At 46.2% G+C, this 27,552-nt stretch overlaps 1 protein-coding gene across 3 annotated transcripts in view; it reads left to right on the top strand.

The window, feature by feature from the left end:
• The first annotated feature begins 9,529 nt into the window (after window positions 1–9,529).
• Ltbp1 (latent transforming growth factor beta binding protein 1) overlaps window positions 9,530–27,552 on the top strand; it is a 373,313-nt gene continuing 355,290 nt past the window's right edge. For 2 of the 3 annotated variants that reach the window (XM_041631028.1, XM_041631029.1), the window contains exons 1-2: window positions 9,530–10,184; window positions 11,174–11,244. In XM_041631028.1, the coding sequence (XP_041486962.1) occupies window positions 9,709–10,184; window positions 11,174–11,244 (547 nt within the window). In that variant the 5' untranslated portion in view covers window positions 9,530–9,708. Of the gene's footprint in view, window positions 10,185–10,964; window positions 10,989–11,173; window positions 11,245–27,552 lie in introns of those variants that run through there. The other variant, XM_041631030.1, reaches the window with a different exon arrangement.

Below are 27,552 nucleotides of genomic sequence, written 5' to 3' on the forward strand. Positions count from 1 at the left end.
GAGAAGTTCTTCATTAGTTATATAACACAGAGAGGATTAATATCTAGAATACACAAAAAATCTCAAAAAAAAATCAAGACAATGAAGAAACCAATAAAAAAAAAAACCTCTTGATCTGAGCAGAGAGTTCTCAACAGAAGAAAGGCAAATGGCTGATCACGTTTAAAAAGTGTTCAACAGTATTAGCCACCAGAGAAATTCTGTCTAAAACTGCTTCGAGATTCCCTCTCTCCCAGGCAGGAGGGTTGCCCTCAAGAAACAATAACAGCAAATGCTGGCAAGGATGGAGGGACGTGGGAACCTTCATTCGCTCGTGGGGGGAGTGAAAACTGGAGTGGTTACTATGGAAATTGGCACAGCCGGTCCTCAAAATTCCGGAAACAGAGCTACTAGGAGCAATCTGTACCCTTCTGAGTATCTACCCTGAAGATCCTATGTCCTGCTCTAGAGGCGCACGCTTATCCATAGTCATGGATGCCCTGGTCACAGGAACTAGGAATGGATCAGCCTGGAGGCCATCAGCTGATGGGTGGAGAACAAACGCGTGTGACAAGGGCGCAACAACATTTTATTCCACTGTAAACAGAAGCAAAACTAGGAAACAGGTAGGTGAGTGGATGGAGAGAGAGAGAGCCACCCGGAGTGAGGGAACCCAGGTCCAGAAAGGCAAGTACCTCACGTTCTCCACTGTGGGGACCCTAGCTTCAAACTCTGAGTTTGTTGTGTTTAACTTGAAGCAGCTTCAGAAGCGAGGAAACTAGAAAGAAGCCATAAGGGATGGCGTCCCCTAAAGGAGGGGGGGGGGGTAGTCGAACATAGGTAATATGGAAATAGAGAAGCAGAATACTGGGGGTGGAAAGGTTTAAAAAGGGATGTGGGAGAGATAGCGGGGAAGAGATGGAGGGGAGGGGTAGCTAAACAAAAGAATGCATGAATTTGCCATATAGAGATACTATGTTGTAAGCCAATTTTAAAAGCATAACTTGAAAAATAATAAAATCAAGAGCAACATCCTGAAAGGACGGACAAGGCTGCTTATGGAAATGATAGATTATTAAATAAAAATCCCAGGGTCAGGTATGAGATAACCCTTTTAGAGTTGTTGGCCAGGAAGGCCCTAGATTCCCTCCAAAACAATACATGGGCTTGTTATTTCTCTTGATTGTCCATCTGAAATAAATGACAAGACTCTATTGCTGAAGACAGCACACATGTTGGTTACAAGATACAGAGAAACCAAGCCCAAGCTGACATGGAAGCTTTCATGGCACCAGAATGTGCTATCTGGGCTGCTGGGGGAGATGAGTCTCTGATAATCATATCTGTATGTAAACTTAAAAACTACAGAACCAATACACCGGACAGAAGGTGCCCAACTGTGTGATAGCGGCACAACTGTTATAGAAGTAACCAACCATTCTGTGATTGAACTTCAGGGCCTTTCTGCAAGAATGAATGCGTTTATGATACTATAAATTCAGACTAAAAAACAAAAACAAAACGAAACCAACAACCAGCCAAACAACCACCACATCATAACTTCATGCCTGGGAAAGTAACAGACTAAGGAAGATCCCAGTAGTGTAAGTTTAGTTAAATGGACACAACACCAAACGACCTTGTAATTAATTATATTTAGACTCACAAACAAATGATACTCTCAGCCTTTTTCAGAGAAGCCTCTCTTTGAAGTAAAAAGCTACCATGTCCTGTTTGGCTTCGGTGTGGGAACCTGAATGGAGTGAGGGAATGGAGAAAGGACAGAAACACAGACATGTACACAGAAAAGCTGTAGTAAAGCAGACTGTGTGTGCTATGATGGGGTGACACCAACTGTGTGGCAGGTGGGGGCTACAGCCAGCCATGGGGGAAGTAGGTCCTCTCAGCAGGCCGTCTCAGTCTGTAAACATTCAGAATGAGGAAGCTGCAGTTTCTAGGTTTTGAGCACACTGTTCAATCATTCCTAAACACCTTTATGTGGACCCCAGGAAGGCTTTGCTAACTTCCCTATGGTTCTGAGACATTGGTCTCTGATATGACTCCCTTGGGAGGGCAGCCACACTTTTCCTGCTCGCTCAAGGATTCCACAGCTCCTGACACAAAGCAATAATGCAGAGACGCATGCCTGCTCGCGGGGCTGATATAGGAAGACTGAATGCTCCCCTAAGCATGACATTGATTTTATCCCTTCTAAAACTTCAGGAACCTTGCGGAAGAGGGGTGGAAAGAAGAGATGTGGAATGATGCCTTCTGGGCATATCCGGAAGTCAATGCACCTGCAGTCAGCTACAATCAATGAGCCTGCATAAGAATGGTCCTGTCAATAGACAAACATAAATGGAAGGGACTCAAGAGGCACAGCCCTGCCTTCTACCAGAATTGTGGCCACTGATGGATGGCATCGTGGCCATCATTGAGTCATCCCTAACAAACCCACCAAGCACCAATGGAGAGTTTCAAACTCTCAGTCATACAGATGGCCCTGGTTAAACCCACTGGGTCTCAAAAGAGGATGAACACACATGCACAGAGAAAAGACACTTGCAGGGGCAGGGAGCTGAGATGGGTGGGAGAGCAAGGGATGAGAGTAATAGCAGCGTTTGGTATACATGTTTGAACATTTCAAAAAATTAATTAGAAAATCTTTTTTTTAACAAGTTCTGAATAAAAGGTCGTTAAAAAGATATCTCAGCGAAAACTAAATTAATGATCAGATTGTTGCTAGTAACTTCCCACTGCATGTTACTGTCTTTTGTTATATGAAGGGCAGTTCAGATGGAGACTGCATGCATGTCTGCGCATGGTGTGCTTGCGGTGCCCACAGAGGCCAGAAGAGGGCAACAGAGCCCATGGAATTGGAGTTATGGATGGTTGTAAACTCCCTTATGGGTGCTGGGAACTGAATGCAGGTTCTCTGCTAGAGCGGGTCTTAATCCCTGAGTCAGGTCTCTGGTGCCCCTCCCCCAAGTGGTTTTTCAATGCCAGCCACACTTGTCTGCCTATTACATTATCTGAACACTTTGTAGTGAAGATTCAGGACTGTCAGGGTGAGGTGCTCCTAGACAGCACACACACACATACAAAAGACAACAACAGATGGGGAGCATTGACCTGCAATCTAGTACTATAGAATTTATGTAAATTTTGTACATACATATATACATACATACATATATTCATATATGTAATTTTAAAAATGGATTCTTTAGGAATTTCACATCATGCATCCCACTCATCTCCCAGTCCTTCTATGCCCACCCTCCACCCCAAGAGCCTCCCCCTCAAAAGAAAAGAAAAAAGTAATAAAACGAAAGAAAGCCCACTTTGCTCCTCCATCTTGCTCTCCTCTCCGTCTTGTATTCATCCATCATCCTGGTGGCATTGGAAGCTACACTGTACCTCGCAGTAGACCCTTTTGCCCAAACAGCTTTACTTACAAGTGTTCTGTCACCAACGAGTCATTGGTCTGGTTCAAGGCCTCTGGCTTCTGCTACTCCATCTATGCTGGACCCTCACCTAGACTTCTCTCAGAGATCCAGCTGTTGCCCCAAGTCATGGAGATCCTGCAGCTATAGCTCCGGAGGACCAGTTCCTTCATACGCCCCTGCAGGTTATAGATGGGGTAGATGTTGGGGTGTGCCCAATCAAAGCCCTGGCTGTGTGTCTGGGTGGTAGCTGAGTTGGTCAGCCCAAGCCTCTATTGGGACCCCTCCCCTCAGGTGAGAGGTGGAGCCAGCCTCCCCCCAACCCATCAGGACCAGCTCTCTGGCAACCACACCACCACTGGCACTGCCGTGCTTCGTGGAAGACCAGAGCCAGCTTTCAGACTGCAGTGGCTTGTGCCCATGCCGCTGGGGCTAGCTCTCCTGTTGCCTACGTCACCAGGGCTGGCAAGGGGCGGGGCTTGCTCAGCACAACCCTCAGACATGGGAATCGGCTTTAGGGGCATCCACGTGGCTTTTGGTGGTAACATGAGCCACGGACATCAACACAGACCCCCACCTGTGTATGGCTAAGGAGCCAGAGGAAGCTCCCGAATGCAGCTCAGGCCCGGAAGTCATTATGGCCTCTGGCGGCAACTCAGGCCTCTCGGAGAAAAAGGCCTGGCAGCAAGGCTCTTCTACGTCAACATGGCCTCAGGTGAGGCCCAGACTCCGATGTCCTCAGGGTCCCTGCAGGTAAGACGGGTCATGGACCTCAACTCAGACCCCGACTGCGGTAAGGTCATAGACCCCCATGTGGCCCTCACTGCCCAGGCCCAGATACCACATGGCTTTAAGTGGCAGCACCGGCTGCTCACCTCAGCGATTTCCTCACGGTCTTTGCGTCTCCACAGCACGCGAATCGCCCCACTTTTTTTTCTCTCCTTTTTTCCCCCACCACATATTCGCTTATTGTAGCCGTGCACAGCGGCGGGCAGACTTCTCAGTTTTTAATTTTTTTAAAGTCTCAGCAAAGGCAAGTCCAAGACCCTGGTGGATAAAATGTTTACTGAAGAACAGCTAAAGGTATCTTAAAGACAGGAAACGCTGGGGAACCCTCAGGCCTTATTGCTGCCTGCATTGGAAGTACCTTGTGTTTTTTTTTTTCAAGGCAAGCCTGTCTCTGTCAGATCCCACACAGTTCTGCAGACAGATTCTAACATCTTTATCTGTACAGCTTCATGTTATTTCTAGAAACTGAGCCAGGTGTAACGGAGGAAGTTATACACTTTTAATCCTTTTACCTCCACCTTTTCGTCTTTTTGAGGCTGTCTCACAGTGCAGCTCAGGCTGGTCTTGAACTCCTGATTCTCCTGCTTCAGCCTCCCCAGTTCTTGGATTACTGGTGTGTGTCACAAGGCTTGGCCTTTACTCCTGGTTTCTGGTAGAACAGTTGGCAGTACAAGAAAGAGGACTGAGAGAAGGAATTAGGCACCTATTTGGGGTCTATCTGGAGTTGATTCCCTGTCTGCCTCCCGCATTATGCAGGGAGTGGAACTGACTGTCTCTTCTACTTTGTGTGAGGTGCAAGGCAGTCAGCCATACTGTACAGGTGTGAGTTTAATTCTTGGTCAAACCAGGATGACCTTCTCGGGTCAGAACTCGCTGATGTTCAGAAAAGGTTTCCAGAATCAGAGCGAGTATCTCTCTCTGTGCCCATTTTCATTCCTTGATCCCTTGCCTTTCCCCTCCTATGACTCAGTATTGTTCTATTCTCACTGCCCCCTTTGCCCATCCTTATACTATGTATCTTTTCCCATCTAACTTATCTCTCTCTGTCTCTTGTATGACTCAGCTCTCTTCTGTTGAGCTAATGAAATACTTTGGATAATAAACTTACAAGTGAAAAGGTTTGTTCGGTTTATGGATTTGGAAGAACCGGTGCATGATTCCTCTTGGTCTCTGTTGAGAAGGCACAGCATGTCAGGCACGTGTGCCAGACCAAGCTTCTCATCTCGTGACTCAGGAAGTCAAAAGAGCGGCAGGAAGAGATCATGGTCCCACAATCGCTCTTGAAGGCACACCCCCAATGGCACTGGACTTCCCACAAAGCTGCTTCTGCTAAGGGTTCCATCACCTCCTTGTCACACCACATTGGGGATCAAGCCATTAAGATATGGGTCTTTGGAGGGCTCTCATGCAAATCATAGCATCCTACTTCCCTCGCTCTGTCCCTCGGCCTCCCTCTTCATGTGGAGTACAGACTCATGACTTTTTGACAGCTGTCCCTTCACCTCGCCTCTCCTTTTCTCTTTCTAGGAATTTCTTGATGAGACTAGAGAGGACCAAGTTGGGGGCAGGGTGTCCATGAAATCCTTGGCTGGAGAAAACATGTGTGGGAGCAGGTTTTTTTTTTTTATTTTTATCACGGCAGCCACAAAATTTGATTTGTAGCTAATCCTAAATGTAGGAAAAGATTTTCAATTACACAACTCATAAAATGCAGAGATGAGGGAACCTGGCTGCGTTCTGAGTTTGACTAATGGTCTCAAAGTGCTTTGAAATGTTTGCCATTGCCAGCCTCTCTCTCTTCCCTCATCTTCAAACCCGCGGGTTTTAACGGGAAACGTGATCCTCTTTTCTGATTCATTTACACTTAGCTCATCTGAGTATTGTTTTCTAAAACCCATCTGAAGTCCAAGAAGTTTTATGAGATCTTTAAAGACTTGGTTTTTGAGCAAGGAAGTTGTGTACTGCCAACATAAAGGGACCTTGAACCCTAGAGGGGTTTGGGACGAGGGTCTGTGGCATGAAGCTGGGTTGAGACTTGGCAAACGGCTGATCTCAATCCCTGACAGAAACTGGGCTTTCACTTTCAGGATTAATAGTGAGTTCAGTGTTTGAGATGAGCAGCCATTTTGTGTAATGGGAATTACACAGGGAATGTAGCACAATTCTTGAGGATTATCTTCCTAGTTTTGTAAATAACAAGAGACTTGTATGGAAAACTGTGACTTGGCTGTTATCTGCCAGCAGCTCCACTCAGGGGCTGCATAGACTTGTATATTCATGGTTGTGTAGACACACATATGATCTAGCATGTGTATGGGTTCCAAGGGATGGTGTGAACATTCCCACTGGAGATTACTCATGCAGGAGGTTATAAATTGGATGAAGATGTATCAGAAGTGCCCCTCCCCGCCACTGCTGTCAAGAGAAAGAAAAATTGCTTTGCTTATTTTCAATGGTAGAAAAGACATTTGTAATTTTTTTCTTTTTGGTGTGTCCATGGTATATGTAAGTGGTGTGTGTGTGTGTGTGTGTGTGTGTACGCTTGCCTTTATGCTTGTTCAGACACCAGAGGAGGACATTGGATATTCCATGCTAACATTTCTGCCTCATTCAGTGAGTCAGGGTCTCTCACTGAACCTGGAGCCAGGTGGGTGGCCAGCAAGTCCCAGAATTCCTCTTGTTTCCTTTTCCCTCTCGTACAGTTCTGGGGTTACCAACTCATGTGACCATGTTCTGCTTTTGTGTGGGTGCTGGGGATTTGAACTCAGGTCCTTGTGGTTGCCCAACAGGTGCTCTTACCTTCTCTGAGCTATCTCCCTAGGAAACACTTTCCTTTGGAATCAAAGAGCCAAAATAAAAGCTAGTTCCATTGAAAATATAGCTATTCCAAGCAGAGCCTTCTGATGATCCGGAAACAGAAATCCAGACAGGTGGAATGACTTGTTCAAAGTAAAGTAGCAAGGTTAGGTCCCGAGAGTCCGCTTCCAGCTGTGACCTCTGCAGACAGCTGCTTCTCCTGTCCTGGAAGCCGTTGGCATATGTCATCCATTCTGGTCCTGGGAGGCATTTTGCCAGAAAGATCCATCCATTCCTGAAGACCAGTAAAGGCTTCTTGCTGGCGATGCCGTCCTGAGTCATTTCTGAGCTTCCTTTGTCAACCCTCCTCCTCGCTTCCCCCGCCACGGCCTCCCTTACCGAAATGCTCTCAGCCTTGCCTCACGCTTCCTTCCCCACGGCCTGTGCACTGCAACTGGCTGCTTCGAAAAATCCCTGTCTGACACACACAATCATCATGGGCAGGTTTGGATTGCAGCTGTGAAATGGTTTTCTGTTGTGAATTGAACATACAATGACAAAGAATGATCAGCTCTACTATGATATAGGATCATGGAAATCAAATCCTGCCCTGTGAGATTTCTGTTATTTTTCTCTAAGTGTTACTTAATTCGGTTGTTTATCTTCTTAAATGCTTTATTTAGATCTTGTTTCTCCAATCAGATAGTTTCCCTTGACCCAAAGTCCTTGTGCTTTGGGATACTTTGTAGCTCCAGAGAGATACAAGGATGCGGTGTATCTGTGCCTTTGGCACAGCAGGGCCTTGACAGGCATTTCCTCCCTTGTCTTGTGTTTTTCATTGATGCAGACATGAGACAGTGTCTTGACCCTCCTCCGGTTCACTTTGACCTGGTTCTGAGGCTGAACTCAAGTTATTCTGCACAGAGGGACAAACTGTGAAGGCTAGAAGGGACTTTTCGCCAAGTTGATGTGTGACGAGGCAGCAGGGTTTCTGGGAGTAGAGGCGACATGCCTGAGCCCTGTGATAATTGGAACTCATTTTAAGCTGGGCCAGGTCTATTTCTTTGATGACATTGGATCTAGGACAGCGCTCTTGAAGGAAGTCGGTGTTCAGGTAGCTGACCTTGAGGCCCGGTCTGTTGAAATCAAACACCAGTATTTCTGCCATGTACTGTATGTATTTCCTCAACTTGAAACGACATTTTCATCATCAATGGTTCTTAAATCATTCTCACTTGCTACCAGTTGACCCAAGCTGGTAGCAATAAAAAAAGGGGAATCAAAATTATGAATATGAGAGAAAACCAAAGCCTTGGAAAAAAATTCTTCTTAATTTATGATTTTAAAAATTTGTCTCTTTTATGTGCATCTCTGTTTTGTCTGCATATGTGTGTGGGGGGGTTTTCAGAAGAGGGCCTCACATCCCCTGGAACTGGAGTTATAGATGGTTGTGAACCAATCTGTAGATGCTGGGAATCTAATCCAGGTTTTCTGAAAGAACAGCCAGTGCTCTTAACCACTGAGCTATTTCTCCAGGCTTTTTTTCTTTTCTTTCTTTTTTATATATATACAGCTATTATCAAGGACTTTAGATTTCAGGCATGGAATAACAGCATGTTTTTTGTTGATAACATTGTTCTAATTTAGACGTTAGCAGTAAAGATGTCATTTCCCGGTTTTCTCCAAAACTCTCTTTCACCGCTCCCCCCCTCCCCCCCCCTCCCCCCCCCCCCCGCCGCCCGCATCCCCCCCTTACACACGTGAGGAATACTAAAAGCTCCACTCTGTGAGGACCACCGCCAGGGCAGCCTCTGCGACTTTCTTCATCTACATGGGCGCCCCCTGCTGCCTGCCCTGCATTCTCGACCCTCCAATACCAGAACTAGGGTACCACCAAGTCACGGGAGTGTCATCCTAAAGAGAACCTTCCTTTTGATCCAGTGGACAGCTCAGCCTACTTCGGATAGCCCTTTCTGGGACCCGACCTAGTGTTTTAATCCGGCTCCTGCCGACAGTATCCGAGGAAACTCGGGGAAGAAAGTGCCTGAACTTCCAATTGTATAGCCCAAATCTATAGGGCTGCGAGAAGAAAAGGGCGGTTCTGGCACCTTGCTGAGCTCTTTATCTTCTCTAGGGACTGGGGGCCGAGGACTCGGGTAGCAGGGACCTCAGTCCACCCGACCCACAGCCCTAATCTCTGGATGCAGAGGGTGGTGGCTCGTTTTCGGGCTCATCTCAAGCTTTCCCCAATTAGGATTTGCTGCCTGACGTCACGTCTGTCGCAGATTGGCTGTTCAGATCTGACACACGGCTCCACCGGGGCGAAGAAACTTTTAAAAGACTTTGCAGCCGGGGCTGCCTCCGAGCGTCCAACGCTCACGATCGTCCTCTCCCACCCTCGCAGGTCGGCGTCTGTGGCACCCCGACTGCACCCCGCGACACCCCAGCTGAGCCAGGGGACCCTTACCTTGGGTAGCTCGCGCTCCTCCCCTACTCTCCACCCCAACTCCCGCCCCCCTGCTCGCCACCGCTCCCGGCTGGGGTCCGCTGCCTTTCAGCGGCCCGCAAAGTTCCCTCCCCTGCGGCCACCCAGTCGGCCTCCACCCCGCTGCGCGTCCCGGCTCTCCGAGGAGTCCTTGGGGGAAAAGGAGCGAGTGCGCCGGGGCAGAGCGAGAGGCGCGGCCGGAGACTGCCCGCGATGGCGGGAGCCTGGCTCAGGTGGGGACTCCTGCTCTGGGCAGGGATACTAGCGTGGTCTGCGCACGGCCGGGTGCGGAGGATCACGTACGTGGTGCGCCCGGGCCCGGGGCTGGCGGCTGGAGCCTTGCCTCTGGCTGGGCCCCCACGGACTTTCAACGTCGCGCTGGACGCCAGGTACAGCCGCAGCTCATCGGCCACCTCCAGCCGCTCTTTGGCCGGGCCCCCAGCCGAGCGGACCCGGCGCACCAGCCAGCCGAACGGCGCGGCCCTACCCGGGCTGCGATCACCGCTGCCACCCGAGCCCGCGCGTCCGGGGGCGCCCGGCCGGCAGCTCCACTCTAAGGCCGGTGCTCAGCCTGCGGTCACCCGCTTCGCCAAACATGGCAGGCAAGTCGTGCGCTCCAAAGTGCAGCAGGACACCCAGAGCGCCGGGGGCTCCAGGCTGCAGGTTCAGCAGAAGCAACAGCTGCAGGGGTAAGCCCACTCTCTGCCCGCCTCGCGCGCGGGGACCCGCCGGGGCTCGGGGATTTTCTCCTCCCCACCGGGGGCGCTGCGGGAAGGGGCGAGCGCGGGGGAAGCCCGCTCCCTTTTACTGGCGTTTAACTCCGAGTGCATTGTTAAGGAGCTGCGGGGGAAACACAAAAGGCATTTATTTCTTTCCCGGGGCGTAACCTCCAGTGCGCAAACCCTTCTGCTCCTAGACTACGGGCGTAAACATGAAGTCACTAGAGCTTAATCCCAAGGCATCAATTAAACTTTTTGCAACTCGGTTTTTATTTTGGTTTACCTAATGAAAAAGGGATTGTGAGTGAAAGTTGGCTTTTAAGACCCAGCTCTCCTTGGGCATACTGGAAATTGTAGACTTGGATTTCCTGGCACCTGTGGGGTGGGCGTCCTACGGTGGTAGGGGGTCAGGGTCAGTGAGACTCAGCATGGACAGCGGTGGGGCTTGGAGAGTTTGTTATTCGGTATCCTTACTGCACAGCTTTTCCCCCATCAATCACAAGTTGTGGTGAGGGCTGTTTAATTTGGACATTTGACTTTTCTCCCTCTTCAAGGCTGGGTCCCTTGCGTGTGATTTCGTGTGTGTGTGTGTGTGTGTGTGTGTGTGTGTGTGTGTGTGTGTGATTCTCTCTGAATCGAAGTGACCCAGAGAATATGCAGAATACATTTGACTCTGTTTTAATTTGGGGATGAAGACAGTCATTATTTTGGAAGTTTGGATTTATTCTCTGTGCCCTTGGTATGCAGGCCCTTTGGTTCCTCCATCCTTCGCAGGTGAATGAATGGTCCCTTAGCCTTTCCACTTGGGCAGCTTTGGGTTGGGCATCCTGAGTATTCTTAGAGCTCTCTCTAATCCAGAGGAATGCGGAAGCAAGAGACTGGCTTTTCAGGAACGCTCTGAAAGCTTGACTCTTTGGGAAGGGAGCATCGCTGGACTCAGGGGTCTCGTTTTGTTCCAGGATCAATGTCTGTGGAGGGCAGTGCTGCCATGGCTGGAGTAAGGCTCCTGGCTCTCAGAGGTGCACCAAACGTAAGTTGCTGTACTCACAGCTGCCTTGCACAGCGGGTCAGGTGGGGCTGTATGTGTGCATGGGGGCAGGGTGGGGGGCTCTACAGGAGCCTCTTGAAGAGGAAGGTACTGACCTCAGGAGTTGTAATCTGAAATACAGTCCACCTGTAGCCTGTAATACCATCGAGGAAGGACTGGGTTATGCAGGTCCACCCAGCCTGTGTTTTCTGCTCTCAACCCAGGCGTTCATCACTGCCTCACTTGAGTCAAGTGCTGGGGCTGGGGTGGGGGGTGGAGGGTGGGGGGGTGGGAAATCCCGTTTGAGGGTAGTCTGTGTGCTAGAACCAATACGATTAATTTAAACATGGCGCCAACCAATAAGAAACATTCTTTTCGAGATCCTTGCCTGGAATCCGGCAGGGATAGTTGCTGTGCTGGGGACTGAGTTGAAGGCTACCCAGGTGCTGAGCAAGCTCCTTCCCAATGGGCTGTTAGTACACTGTGCATCAACATAGACAGCCACACACTCCCCGCCCCCACCTTTCTGGAATTACAGACCTAATCTAAGCAGGCCCAACATTAAAAAAGAGCCACCCACATCCTCCATCTCTGAGGTCCAGTTCTTTTCCAGAATCTTCCTGCACGTGGGGTTCCCCCAGGTAATATGCAGGCTTAATGATATTATTTTATTAGTAATACACATAGATTTGAGAACACTGAAGACTATTCCTTATAAACATTGTAAATAAAGATGAAGCCAAATGTATACTGAGGTCCCCTTGACAAGTTAGCCGAGAATAAAAAAAATATTACTTCCATTCTAGAAAAAGTAAGCATTAAAATTTTTTTATGTGTATGAGTGTTTTACCTGCATGTATGACTGTGTACTATGTATGTGCCTCATACATGCAAAGACCAGAAGAGGGTGTCAGATCCCCGAGAACAAGAGTTCTAGATGGTTGTGAGCCGTCATGTTGCTGCTGAGATCTGAAGCCAGGTTCTCTGCACAAGCAGCCAGTGCTCTTAACCACTGAATCGTGTCTAGCCCCAAAGTAAGCATTTTCTGTTCTTTTTGTAGAGCTTGAGCTATTGTTGTATGGACTGGAGTTGTCCAAAATTTCAGCTGCTACTGATATATAAGAAAACTCAGCAATGCGCCTTGTGTATTAGTTTGGGTTGCATAACACTGATGGAGGAGTAAAGACTTGATGCAGTCATTCTGGTGACCCTGTTTGTTGAAAAATACCTATAGTTCATGAAATAAACAGAGGGTTCTTAAGGGGATGAAAAGGACTCATCTCTGTGTTTTAGGGTTTGGGCTTTGATCAGGAATATATATATATATATATATATATATATATATATATATGTATATGTATATATTTTAGACCAGGTTGTCCTCGAACTCACAGAGATCTATCTGCCTGCCTCTGTGCTGGGATTAAAGGTATGTGCCATCACTACCTGGCTTTATTTTCTGTTCTTAACTTCTTGGATTATACTGACAGAATCAACAGATGTGGCAGCAATTATCCTCTGTTAGGATTGCTTCTCCAGTAACTGCATCTCCCTCAGAGCTGCTAAGACACATTCGGCCTGCAGCATGACGGGTAACCCTCTGTGACAGCCCCAAGGCAGGGAGGTATTGCTGTGTGAAGGCTGAACACATAGGACAGAAGGGGAGATAGCTTGCTTGGTGAAGTGTTTGCCATGCAAGCATAAGGACCCAAGTTCAATCCCTCGAACCTGCCTGAAACAGCTGGGAGACAAAACAAGTGGCCCCCTGGAGCTTGCTGGCTGGTCAGGCTGGCCTCATTGGTAAGTTCCAGGCGAGTGAGAGACCTTGTCTCAAAAAACAAAGTGGAGGGCTTCTGTGGAATGCCATTCAAGGTTGACCTGTGGTCCCTATGTGCACAGCACACACGTGCACATGTACTGGTACACATGTCCACCCATACAAACACTCACCCACTCACCCCACACACATACAAACCAACAGAGCCTGCTGCTGCATGCTGTGGTTAAGAGCACTGCCGCTCTTCCAGAGGTCCTGAGTTCAATTCCCAGCACCCACATGGCAGCTCACAACTGTCTATAATTCCAGTTCCAGGGGACCTGACACCCATGGCAAATAACCAATGCACATAAAATAGATAGATAGATAGATAGATAGATAAAAAAGAAACTACCTCGATAGCAAGCATTTGAATCATGGCTTACTGCTTCTCCAGGCCAGGGAGGTAAGAACACGTGTCTGCCTGTGTGTAGCCGGCTTTGCTCCCCGCAGCTCTAGAAGGAGGAGTCACTTGTGGCTTGAGAGAGTTAGGACTGCGCAGGTGTGGTTGGACCTGGAGGAAGTGGCTGTACTGTGTACGTCTCATGATACCTGTGACATACACCTCGGACGGGTTCATTTTTCCTTCTGCCGCAGAGGATGACGCTGTAGATGACACAAATGTAGACAGTTCAGTTCCACTGTCCATCCTAGTGTTTCTCTGATCAGTGCTAGAAACGTCAATCACAACTCCTTGCAGGAATAATTGTGTTGCTGTTGAAACAGAGCCTGGGCAGCTAAGTACACCATTCAAAGCATAGCATCTGTGAGAGGAGTGCTTTTAAAATTATTACTTTTATTTATGTGCTTATTTTTTATTTTATAGTGATACGTATGTGTGTGTGTGTGTGTGTGTGTGTGTGTGTGTGTGTATGTATGTGTATGTATGTATATGGGGGGAGTTCAATGCCCATTGAGTCCAGGAGAGGGTGTCAGATCCCCTTGGCTTACAAGGTAATTAGTTCTAAGTAGCCCAGTGTGGGTGAACCTGGGTCCTCTGGAAGAGCATCAATCACTCTTAACTACAGAGTCATCTCTCTAGTCCAGAGATGGGTGGTTTTAATGGGAGTCTTCTTTTCGGTGTGTCCTAAAAGATGAAGGAACCAGTGTCTTTAGACAGGACCCCCAGAGTTAACATTGGTCCCATCCGCTTGTATCCAGGGATGAGCTGCGAGAGGCCAGAAAGGCCTTAGGTTTAGAAGACCCATGTTTGATGCTGAACCCTTCACCAGCTATGTGGCTATGTACCTGGTCTCTCCGATTCTACATTTTCTTCTCCAGAAATAAATGAACTAAAACCAGGCTCCCTAGGATTGCTGAAGGTGTCAAGGTGAAAGGAATGGGTGGAAAGTCATGCCAAGACCAGAGACTCTTAGAGTTTAGTTTTGCATCAAGTCAAGTAAACTCTCACTTATATATGAAATGACTTTCTTCTTTCCCTGTGTATGCATTATTATTATTATTATTATTATTATTATTATTATTAAAGCAATGTGGATTTTCCTTCCCAACTACACTGTGTATCCCTTATGTCTGGGGCCAAATGCTTGGGCCAAACAAGTGTTTGGGACTTTGATTTTATTTGAATATGTGTTTATATATAAAGAGATGTGTTTGTATATATGCTTTATATATAACCTGAAGGTAATTTTACACAGCATTTTCAATGTGCTCGCAATTTGACTGGACTGTTTCCATGAAGTCAGGTATGGAATTTTCCACTTGTGGTGTCTGATTGGTACTTGGAAAGTTTTGAATTTGGTATTTGAGGCTAGAGATGCCCAATCTGTCTTCCTTTAAAGTTATTGTGTTATTATGTACCTTCAAATGGTTTATTTTGAAAAGACTTTACAGGAGATTAAATATGCAGCGTGGGGAGATGACTCAGTCAATAAAGTGTTTGCTGTGCAAACATGAGGAACAAGGTTCTGATCTTTGGTGCTTGAAGTTGGGCATGGAGTTATGAGCCTGTGCCTGTCTCTAGGAGGTGGAGACAGTGGATGTATGGAGTTTGTTGGCTAGTTTGTCTAGACAAAGTGGTGAGCTCTGGGTTCAGGAAAGTCACTCAACAAACAAACAAACAAACAAGCAAACAGTGGAAAACAACTGAGAAAGACATCTACCTCTGGCTTTTATGTCCACTCATAGACACGTGTGCAAACTTACACTTACCCAAGTCCACACATACCTGTGAACTTGCACGCACGCGTGTACACACACACACACATGAAACATTCAATACCGTCTCTAGCTCTCTTTGTGTTAGAGCTTGCTGCTCAGGGGACAATATTTTAAAGTATTTGTAAAATGGATAGGAGGTGATAGGAAGCATCCTTCCACCAGTTTCCCCAGTGAGATGACTTCAGTAAATGGCAATGATACTCAGATGACAAAATGAATTGAGGTGCAGATCCCTTTCAGTCTTTTATCCTTAATTTGTCGAGATAGGACAACTGTACTTGAATGTAATTTATTATGCAAGAACACAAAGCCAGCGATGTGTCAACATCACCAAGTGTATGGGTAGATTGCAGTGCACAACCCATGGTATTTGATAGTTCCCATACTTTAAGGATAATTTAAAGGGTTTACATAGGTTATGTCAACTGAGCCAGAAGAATCTCTGCTTAGGGGGTTGGATGTGTTTGTGGTCTTCATTGTTTGATTAATTCAGTGAAGAAAATAATACATTCCTTTGGGCCAGCCTGGATTGCTTTGAGTTGATTGAAATTTAATTTAAATGTACCATGGGTAAATGCTTCAGAAGATGGAAGATTTAGTGAACCTTAAATTGCGAACCAGAGATGAGAAGCACGCAGGCAGGAGATCCACACAGGGCAAAGAATGCCTCTGTGCAGGCCACCATGGTGGTCCTGGGGTTCCAGCCACAGTCCCTGTGTGGGGATGCCAAATTACATGTTACTGCTGCTTTTCCACACAGACAGACAGACACACAGACGGACACACGCACACTCACTGCCTGCCTGTGGAGTGTCTCTGGGAGTTGTAGTCATAGCATGGGCTGTGTCTTTCCAGCTGTTGGGGACTGTTGGTAGTGATCAAGCGACGGTATCCCATGTGTTCTCCTTCCAATGACAACGTTTATAGAAGGATTTTGTGGCTTAAGGGACTGTCCTCGGAGTGGAAACATTAAACCCCTGACGTGTGACATTTTCCCCTCCTCGTTTTTGCATTTTTCCCTTTGTCTAAACTACCCCATCATTGTTTCTTCTAGTCTTTTTTTTTTGTCTCTATGTTTTTCCAGAGTTAATGTGGCTCAGAGACCAACTTTGCCAGAGGGTTCAGATCTAATGAGGAGGAGACTGAATGTGGGAACAGAAAACACAAAAGAAAGGCTAGGGGAGTGAAGTGGGGCTGGCAGGATGAGGCAGAGGGAGAGGAACGATGGCAGACAGGACTCCAAGCGGGTGCCTGGCACGTTGCAGACCTTTGTAAACGCATGCATGGTTCTTTCATTTATTTAACGGATATCTGTTTAGTTTTTACCATGTGCCAGGTTCTATGAATAGGGGAGAGATGCAGCCAGCTGCAGGGAGTGCGGAGTCTGGTTTTACTCACGGAGCTCAGGACCCATCAGATGACTTGTTCTCTCCTTAGAAAGGAACAGAAAATCGATATTCCATTGCTTTTCCATTGGCGTTCAGCCCATGCTGGGGCGGGGGTACAAACCAAACCAAAGTAAAAAAAAAAAAAAAAGGAAAAGAAAATCTGAAAACCAACCCTAGAAAGGCTTACTGAGTTCTATGCAGAGGAGATCTAGATATTTAAAATCTCAGTGTCAGAGGCTGCTGTCAATCGCTGCATTCAGGGGGGTGTGGCTTGTGGAGGGTGGGTGACCGTGAGGGTACCCTCGGGCAGTCTCCTGCCCCCTTTGGCTTGGCTCACTAGCCCAGCATGAGAGAGAGGCCCGTGATGATCACATATTTTTCGCAGGCCTGCCATGACCATTGACAGCTGCTTTGCCAATACATCTGCCGCAAAGTTTACCACAGCAGCTGCCAGGAGGGCTATCCTGTCTGTGTCCTCAGTCTTCACCCCAGTTCTGGGAGCTGGGATGGGAGGCTCGGCTGGAAAATCCTGTCATGTAACACAGACACTGAAGAGAAGGGAGAGGGACCCCGGGGTCAAGTTCACAAGGGGTCAAATATGTGTTCTCAACACCAGTTAAAACAAACATTTAGGAACCATAAATTCTGTGTTGTGGTAGTGCTTAAGTCTTCCTGGTGAAGCGCTCCTCCAGTCCCGCCTGGTCTGTGCAGCACCGGCTCCCAGGCTGGTCTGCAATGCTGAAGCTTCCTAACTCTGCGGCAAGACCTTTGCCAGCCGCGGGACTATGCTGTTTCTGACTTTGTCATTCATGATTGAGACTATCCCAGGCACACTCAAATCCATTCCAGTATATAGATGATATTGTCTTAAAATGCACATTTTCCTTGCAAGTGTTGGCAAGGAAGGAGTCAGGGTGACAGTGAGCTTGAGGGCTATGTCACCCCTCTTAACCTTTGACCCTATTAGGTCATAAAGGAGCAGGTGTGGTTAAGGTAACACATTGCAGTTACAGGGTTTGTTTTTCTAATCTTCATGCCCTGTGAATTCACTTTTTATCATTTTTATTTTATAAATTTTATTATTATGTATTTATAATTCATATATATCATACATTTTATTTATGAAAACCATGGGGTTTATTGAGGCAGCAGGCGTGATATGTCACCTTGTTAGAGTGACAATCAGTGTTTTACTCTCTAAATTGGCTCCCCGGTTTTTCAAATTACATTTAGTGTGCACCACTGGAACAAAAGCACACACTCTGAACTAGATGTCTTACAGCAACAGAAACTTATTGTCCCACCGTTTTGGTGGCCAGAAGCTGCAAATCTAGGGCTGAGAGGGCTGGCTCCTTCTAAGGACTTCTCTCATTGCATGCCACCGTTTCCTACTGTGTGGCTACACCCGGCCTCATTCTGCTTAGGCCTTTTGTGGTGTCCAAATTCCCACTTCATATAAGAATTCCACTCGAGCCGGAGAGATGGCTCAGAGGTTAAGAGCACTGGCTGTTCTTCCAGAGGTCCTGAGTTCAATTCTCAGCAGTCACATGGCGGCTCACAACCATCTGTAATGAGATCTGGTGCCCTCTTCTGGCCTGCAGACATATATGCAGACAGAACACTGTACACAGTTCTTAAAAAAAGACAGAAAAAGAATACTACTCTCACCCACTTTCCTTTGCCAGTCCCAGCGAAGATCCTCCCTTCAAATCAGTTCACAGCTCACAGGTACCAGTAGTTAGGATTTCAACTTATCTTTTTTGGGGTCCAGAGAGGGGAGCCCATTTAGGCTCATGAGTGCTGTGCACAGGGGCAACTCAGAGGGGCTTTGCATCCCCCATCCCCGCGGGCATTTGGAGGTTTCCTTGCAGTGTTTGAGGACTTCATTGCTGTCCTGCCAAGCAACCCTTGACTATAGATTTAGCTTGGCTCCTTTCCCACAGCTCCTAGGTGTGTTACTAGAGACAAGGCAATTGTTGCAGGCGATTTGTTTATGCCTCTGGCCATTTTTCTCTGGCCTGTTTTAGGGAGGTCTAGATGAGTGGTTCTCAAACTCTGATTATCTGGCGAGTTCTCTGCAGGAGTTATTGTTATGGAGTCCAAGACTGGGAGCACCAGCAAGGGCCCTGGAGTGTGACACCCTGACACCAGTCACACCTAGGTGACGGTTCAGCAGGTCCAGCCAGTAATTTGACACTGGGTGTGGGAGATGAAAGGTCAAGGCCACACTTACAAATTAGAGAAATAAAAATTCTAAGGCAGGAACCCTCTTCCCTCGGATGAGCTGAAATTTTAGTATGGTTGTGTGTGCTCTTTTCCATCTTTAAAAAAGATTTACTTAGTTTCATCTTTGCTGAATGTATGATTTTGCAATATTTTGAAATTTGGAAATATTTCTAATAGCGTCTAGATGATTAGAAGCGTCTTAAAACTTTTGTATTTCTGTCACACTCTCTCTCTGTCTCACCCTGTTTCTCTGTGTGTGTGCACACGCGCATGTGCACGTGCATGTGCTTGTGCCCCACAGTGCAGATCAGGGCAACTTGGCTCTCTCTTTCCACCATGTGGGTTCTGAGTATTGAACTCAGGCTTTCTGTCAGGCTTTCTGGAACATGGTTTTACCGGCCTAACTATTCTATTGGCCCCAAAGATTTTTATTCTATTTTATTAAGTTTTAAACATTTTAACTCTTAGGAGTGCTTGGATGCATGTGTGTTTTCTATTAAACTCCCAATTTTAAAAAAGGATTTATTTGTTTATTGGCTTTTATGTGCATGTGTGTGTGTGCCTTCTTAAACTTCTATGCACTGCTTGAATGCCGGAGTCTGTGACGGTCAGAAGAGGGCATAGACACCTAGGAACTGGTGTTACTGGTAGTTGCCTGACACTCTGTGACTGCTGAGGGCTCGACCCAGGGCCTTGGCAAGAATAGTAGGCAGGCACTCTTAACTGCTGAGCCATCTCTCCGACTCCAAACATTTTTAATTATAAAGCCAGGAAGTAATATATCTAACGGCTGTCTATTACTGTTATGCTTCTAAAGCTCCCTGATATGGCAATTAGCTCTAATGATTTGAGTGGAGGGAGAGGCTACGGCCTTATTTTTCTCAAATGCATGTTTTACTAATAATGACTCCTTTTTTCGTGCTGAGAGAATTCAACGTCATTTGTCAGTGTCACCAATTGGTTGTTGTTGGGGAACTTGTGGGAAAATACGCAGGAAGCATATTTAATGTATATGCTTTCCTTTGCCTGTTAATGTGCTGTACTGTTTATCATGGACTGAGTACTTCAGGTAGCTACAGTTACACGTACTGGGGATGTGTGTGGACCACGTGGCTATAGGTAGCAATACTACTGGGTGCCTTTTCTCCCCTCTTCAGCCTCACCGTGCTGGTCATGTTTTTCTCTTCCGCTCATTGCTTGCTCTCATTTGATCTGCCTGAATTTGAGGCCACTTGGGTCAGTGCTGTCTTTGGAGTTAGGGTGCAGGGCTCGGATCCTGACCTTCATGCTTCCTCCCTGCGTGGCTCTGGCAAACCTCCTCTGAGAACCTGAGCAAGGTAGGTTAACTCCGATCAGCCAAGTAGGTAGAATAGCCTGACTCTCATTCTGAGGCCTGCTGTGGGGCTGTGTGAGCCCATTCATGAGAAGTTCCTGAAGAATAAGGCCCCTGCTTAACCGATTTGACATCAATGGCTCAGTTGCTCTGGTTGCTCAGAGCTGCCCTGGCTCTTTTCTTGGAGCCCACACACTGCTTAGGTCTTTTGGTGAAAAAAAAAAAAATCACCACTCACACTTTGTTGTTCTCAAGTGCTGTGATTTTCCTTTGCTTGGCTCAGCATTTGGCCGGGCATGTCTGTTGGCTTGATCAGTGTTGAGCTCCCGGGAAGCATGGTTCTCTCTGTTACTTTTTTTCTGTGCCCAGGCCCCTTGGGTTGCCACAGCACCAGTGTTAATTGAGTTGCATAGAATTACATTGACTGGCAAGTGTAACTCAGTGGGTTAGAAATACAGTCCCTGAAACACCCTGTGAGGGTCTGCCTTCTCCTCTCTGGGTTGATTCTCACTTGGCAATCATCTCCATTTGCTTTGCTTTGCGTGCTTACCCTGGCCCACCAGACACTGCTGCTTATGCCGGCTATTCAAGGGCACACACCTTGTTCAGTTCCCCAGCCCCTCTTCTCTCTGTAAGGCCGTCCTGGCATAGCCCAACCCTTAAGATGACTTTTCCTTTCTCCCTGCCAATTTTAGAATATTTCTGCTCAACATCATCTGATAGAGATTTGGGACTGAGTAAAATAAATGCTGTATGATTTTCCCTTGTAATTTTAGATCCCCAAATACTACTCTTGGCCAACTAGACTATTCCCTGTGGCTTTTCTTACTCCACTGCGTTTGAGTAATACTGTTGGCAGGGCCGTCGGTAAACAGTTTGTGAAATGTTGTGTTTTGTAAATTAGAAGATGGATGGGTTGGTTTTTAAATATATGCTCTTGATTCTGCAGGGCCAGATAAGAGATGCGTTTGGCCAGCGCACGGGGTGATGGGGTGCAGGGAGATGTTGCCATCTGAAGTAGGTGAGGTCAACTCTCCTGCAGTCGTGTGATTCCTTGCCATTTACAAACGAGGAGCAAGAGGCTGGAGAGCAAACTTGAGAGGATTTTGGAAATGGCTCAAGGGGGAATCCTCTTGCACAAGAGAGAGGAGGCAGGGATACCAGAGGAAAGTACGACTGATAAAGGAGTAGAGAAAATGAACAATTCTTAAGCCTTTGTAGACATGGAGATGCTGTATTTCTTGTAGTATCACCCAGCAGTTCCAAGATGGCTTCCAGTTTGTCATGAATTTCCATGTATTGTTTTTAATAAAAGGAATATCTCCATCCTTTTGTCTGTGTACCATATGTGTGTCATTTATACACTCTAGCAAATGGATAGTTGAAACCCACATCTTCAAAAGTGGGTTTCAAAGCCCTTTGAAATTGACTGCAGCGCACCCTGCCTCATCTCGACCAGCCATTGGCTCCAGGGACACAAGAACAGGGAGAGTTTGGCCTCTGCAGATCAAACGAATCCGTAAGACGTTTTCCCGACATTCCAACAGGGACAGATACATCCCTTCCCAAACCTCATTTGAGTCCCTGTTAGGAATGTGAACCACACACTCTTTTTTCTCTCTTAGCACATCTGATGTTGGGTCACAGCCCCTTGTGCGTTTGGCCTCCCTAAGGAGCTCAGGGTGGGTAGACGTCTGCCCAGAGCCATCGCTCCATCCTCAGTACCTGTGAATGTAAGTTCCTACAAAATGAGTGAGTCCACGTCTGGGTTCATTGGGTCCACTTTACCAGGCCCCGATAAGTGGTACCCAGAAGGGTAATAGTGTAGAGGGATGGGGGTGGGACAGCTAGGGAAGGCTTCTCCAGGGTAGTGACTCATTATACTCGGATGATAAGGTCTGGGAGAGGAACATTTTAGGCCAATAAAGTGATATTGACAGGATGCTGAAGTGGAGCAGCCGGGGCTGTGGAGGGATTCTCAGGGAGAGTTGCTGTAACATGCGACAAGACAATTCAAATCTATGTTATTTTTTTTTAAAGAGTCAAATTAGTAGGGATTGTCACATGGTATCTTTACAAAAGTCAAATCTTTTAAGCATAAGTGATAAATCATTTGGCTTTGATGGGCCCTGAAAACTCAATCCCCCCTCCCCTTCCCTGCAAAAAGGGAAAAAAGAAAACATAGTACTAGTAAGAGCGGGCTAGCGATTCTGGAATATATTTGTGAGCCACCACGGAGATGCTTGGAATTGAACTCAGGACCTGTAGAAGAACAACCAGTGCTCTTAACCGCTGAGCCGTCTCTCCAGTCCTCTGTAGGTCATTCTGCAGACTGGTTTGAGCTTCATTTGTGGTAAAGAGCAAATAGAGGTTCATGATGATGCTGTATACTAGAGCAACATATAGAAATTAAGGTGCTGTTAATTACGCTTTTATGGATATTCTGGGAATATTTCTATTTACATTGTCTTAGTAATATCCATCTTGAAAAATAGGATACATAAAACCCACCCAGTGTCCGTGAGTTTTAAGAGATTGAAGAACTTCTGTCTTTATTTCACACGCTGAGCTTACTGATTCTGGGACACCTCCGGTTTGAAATGAAGCGAAAATTTCTTTCTCTTCCACTTAATCCTCCACCAAACCTGGTGGCTTGCTTTATTCTCAGACTGAAATGGAGAAGCAGTTTCTCTCAGGAGATCTCTGTGTCCCTCCTGTTTGTGACAGTGGAAAGGTCAAGTTAGTCCAAGATGTCGTCGTAATTGGAAGTGAAGTAAGGCAGACGACAAGTAAATTAAAGGCAGTCACTGTGTTTTGTTTTACTTTTTTATCCATTAGGAAGTGGGGCTGCCCCGCAGCGCTGCGGGTACAATAGCCCCTCAGTGAGGGCTCGTGATTAATAAGCCCTGCAAGTCGCCTTTGTTTCTGAGTGGAAAACCAGATGAAATTCATTTAAATCCACGGATACTGGGATCATGTCATTAAACAGTCCTTTTTCTTGCTGGAGAATGCGAATTGTATCAGGCTTCCCCGCGCAGCGGTTTCCAGTGTCAGAGGCTTTTTGGATGGCATCGTTTTCTTTGTTCCTTCTTTTAACACAGCTGTCTTGACCGCAAGCCTTAAGTTGTTAGCCTCATCGTCCTGAGTGTAGACCTTGGACCAGCGGCACCGGCTGGGCTCAGGAGTTGCAAAGCTGTGAATTCTCTTACCTCGCGTGATAAGGTACACTTGTAATCCCAGTGCTAGAAGGACTGCCAGTTGGAGAACCGTCTGACTAGAGAGCGTGTTTCTGACTAGCTTCGGTGATGTAGTAAAATTTAGTCTCAAAATAACTAAATAATGGAGTTGGAGAGATGGCTCAAAGGTCAAGAATGTGTCCTGCTCTTGCAGAGGACGTGACCTGAATTTGGTTCCCAACACCCAGGTCAGACAGACCACAACTGCCCGCAACTCCAGTTCCGGGGGAATCTAGCGCCCTCTTCTGGATCCCATGGGCACTTCATCCACGTGCAACCCCTCCCCCCAGCACGAACATTAAAAACAGCAACAACGATGACGATGACAACCTAAAGAGCAACAACAAACAAAACATAAAAATAAATATCACTATCAACAGTGGTGGAGATTCACAGTTCTGGGGTGGGGGAGGGTTTCCTGTGTTTAGCTTGCAAAAGGTTCTTGTGTTCTCTTTCCACATCTCATTCCTACCTGCTGCCCTGTGAAGAAGAAGAGGAAGAGGAGGAAGGAAGAAGAAGAAGAAGAAGAAGAAGAAGAAGAAGAAGAAGAAGAAGAAGAAGAAGAAGAAGAAGAAGAAGAGGAAGAGGAAGGAAGAAGGAAGAGGAAGGAAGAAGGAAGAGGAAGAGGAAGGAATAAGAAAGAAGAAGATCAAGAAGAAGGGGAGGAGGAGGCAGAAGAAGAAGAAATGATATAAGTTCTTTAGCCCTACTTTGGTTTAAGAATCAGAAGTGCTGGGGTGGGCCTAGCCATCTGTGTTTTCAGTGAGCTTCTGCAGGTCTTGGTAGAGCCTGGCAACCAGGGACTCTGAGACTCTCTCCCCACCCTTCTATATCTGACTTCCTTCCTGTGGTCATTAGTGGTAGATGGAGGGAGACCAGGAAATAGACTCTTTGGGTTGAGACCTCAGGGATTAGATTCTTGTATTTTCTCCTCTTTCCCTCATTTCTGCTCAAGGATGAGTCTGCATAGTAGAAAGCCCTGTGGGATGGACCAGTTTTCTCAGTTCTGGGAGGGAACACCGGGATTTGAGGAGGCAGAGCCATTCATGTTTTAAGCACATTTTACACCATATTCTCACCGAAACCAAATGAACCATCTGCTAACCTGCAAATACATCTGTAAATGGTGGTTGTGCTCCTTTCTGCATTTGCAGTTCTCTTAATTGTTCCTTTATGTGGGAGGTGCTTAAAGTATCCCTCCATCTCCTTATTCTTCAAAGCTGTGGTATCCAGACTTCCTCGATCAGAACCCCTTATGGGACACACACACACACACACACACACACACACACACACACACAGACATGTGCGCGCGCGCGCACACACACACACATTATATATAGAGTTTGCCTACCTGCCACAAGGCCTACCCATCAGAACCCCTAAGGAGACAGATCCAAGGGGCCTCACTTTTTCAGGCACCCAGCTGACTGATGCATGGTGAAGTTTAGAGTCCCCATGTCATATGCACATCGTGGAATGAAAGATGTCGAAGGCCAAGGACGAGGAGGAAAATATAAAAAGATTAAGACAGTGATGCCATTACTCATTTCTCAAATAGCTCCAGACTGAAGAGCTAGCATTTGCCCAGAGCGTGGTAGACACTGGTAAAGAGAACGCTTGCCTGTCAAGATTGGGAAGTTCAGCTAAGAGAGAATAAGGTAATGAAGAGGGGACAGGTGCCCCAGTGGGGCTTTTGCATGGGGTCATGCTGGCTCAATCCTGGAAGGTCCTGGAGGAACACATTAGATATTTGGAAACAGCCCAGCTATTTTGGCAATGACACACATTTTTATTCGATGTGTATTTAAGAAAGGAATGGCCTAGTTTTTAAGACCAGGACCCTTTGTACCAAGAGCTGAAGGAGCTGCTACTTTCCTTCTATGAAGTAGACTGTTTCCCTCATGAATGTGTCTTTACATTTTCTATTTTATTTTATGAGTATTGTTGTTTTGCCTGTATGTATATATGTACACCACATGTGTGTAGTGCTTGTGGGCTGTGTGTGCGGTGCTCACAGTTGTGAGCCACAGTGTGGGTGCTGGGAATTGAACCTGGGTCCTTTGGAGAGCAGCCAATGGGCTTAACCACAGAGTCATCTCTCCAACCCCGTGTTTCTTTCTTCTTCTTTTTAAATGTATCTTGCTCTTTTTTTCTTTCTATAAAATAATTTAATACACAGATGTTTTGTCTGAGCGCTGAGGAACAATTAGGTTCTTTAGAAATGTCTGTTTCTGCTGGGAGGTGGTAGCATGTATCTTTAATTCCAGCATTTAGGAGGCAGAGGCAGGAGGATCTCTCTGAGTTTGAGGCCAGCCTGGTCTGCAGAATTAGTTCAAGGACAGCCAGGCCTACACAGTTCTCTCAGTATGAGAGTTAGTTGGGTAGAAACCCTGTCACAAAAACAAAACAGAACAAAAAGCATCTATTTCTCTTTAAGTAGTAATGAGGGATGTGTGTGTGTCTGTCATTCTGTGTGTAATCTATTTAAATGTTTAAATTATCAGTTATTATAGCAATGGCTATAGCTCTTTGTTTTATTCTGAATTTGAAAATGACTTCCATTATTAATTGTATACTTGGGAATATGTGTTTTTGGCATGTATGGGAGGTCAGAGGACAACCTAATGGAGCTGGCTCTCTCCTTAGACCTTGTGTGTCTTGGGACTGAACTTAGGTCTTCAGCTTGGCAGCAGGCACCTTTGCCCATGGAGCAGCTCACTGGCTCCGCCCTTTAATATTTTCTCATGCATGTGGCATCCACTCTCTTAGCATTTTCTTGTTACTTTCGATGTGGCCTCCAAGTGTTGCAACATCTTGTAAAGGTCACAGACTTAGAAAATAGTGCTGAAATTGTGAAATGGTCCAAATTTGAAGAATTCCTTAAAAAATACATGTTTAAACCTTTCGTCTTTGTTCAGTCTCAGTATGAGAAGATAGTTGGGTAGAAAAACAAAATTATGGACTAGAATGGTAAGCATGTGCCAAATTGCTTATTAAAATAATTTTCTTATTTTACTTGATTTATTTTCTTTAAGGTTTTATTTTTTTTATTAATTATTAGTCCCCCCCCATGTGTATGTGTGAATGCATGTGTATATATGCGCGGGTGGATTAGAGAACAACTTTCAAAAGTTAGTTTTTCTCATTCAACTTTTATACGGATTTTGGGTATTGAACTCAGGTCACCAGGCTTGCTCAGCAAGCATCTTGACTTGCTGTACTATGTTGCTGGTCCTATTTGTCATTTTAAAATTTATTTTGTTGAGAGCACGATTGGGCAGAAAATCGACTCCTTATCTGACTCTTAGTTTTCTCTTATCTACATCCCTCCCACCATCAAAATACTTACAGCAGAGTGGGACATTCACTACCATTAGTCATCCCATAGATACCCAGCGTTATCCCTGCAGTCCATCATAAATGCACTATGCATTAAGGCTCGCTTTTGGAGTGCTCACTGTAGACTTTGACAGATGTGTAAAATGACAGGCGTCTACCACGGTCCTGCCCTAAGAATCCCTTGTTGTCTGCCTAATCATTCCTTTCTCTCACGTAACCCTTGACAACCCCTGATTCTGGCTCTATGGTTGTGTCTTTTCCAGGATGTCACATAGTTGGAACCCCGCCTTATGTAGCTTCTTAAGATTGCCATATTTTGCACGGTATGGTTCCTGGTGGCTCATGTCTTTTTTTCTTTAAGCATGAAATAATATTCCATTTTTTGGATGAATCATAATTTATTCATTGACTTAAGGGCTTCTGGGATGCTTCTTAAGTCTTGAGGATTATAAATCAAGATGATGCAACATTTTGCTTAGGTTTTTGTGTGATGTAATTTTCTATCTTGTTTGGTAATTATCAAAGGGTGTGATTGACGGATGATGGTTAGAGCATGGATATAATCCCCTGCCTCCCCGCAAGATACTGAAACTGGCTTTCCAATGTGGCCATACTGTTTTAGAGTACCATCAGCAACAAGGTAGAATATTTTGGCTTTACATTTTTGCCAACATTTGACAGTAGCAGCTGGATTTTGTCCATCCTAATAGCCATGCAGAGGAATCTCAATTTAATTTTCATTTGATAAACTCACCAGAACAGTGACCAGATTAGTTTCCTAATCTCACC

Source organism: Microtus oregoni, unplaced genomic scaffold (genome assembly GCF_018167655.1).
Source record: "Microtus oregoni isolate MIOR12 unplaced genomic scaffold, Mior012 000036F_ref0000092, whole genome shotgun sequence".
NCBI classification, from domain to species: domain Eukaryota; kingdom Metazoa; phylum Chordata; class Mammalia; order Rodentia; family Cricetidae; genus Microtus; species Microtus oregoni.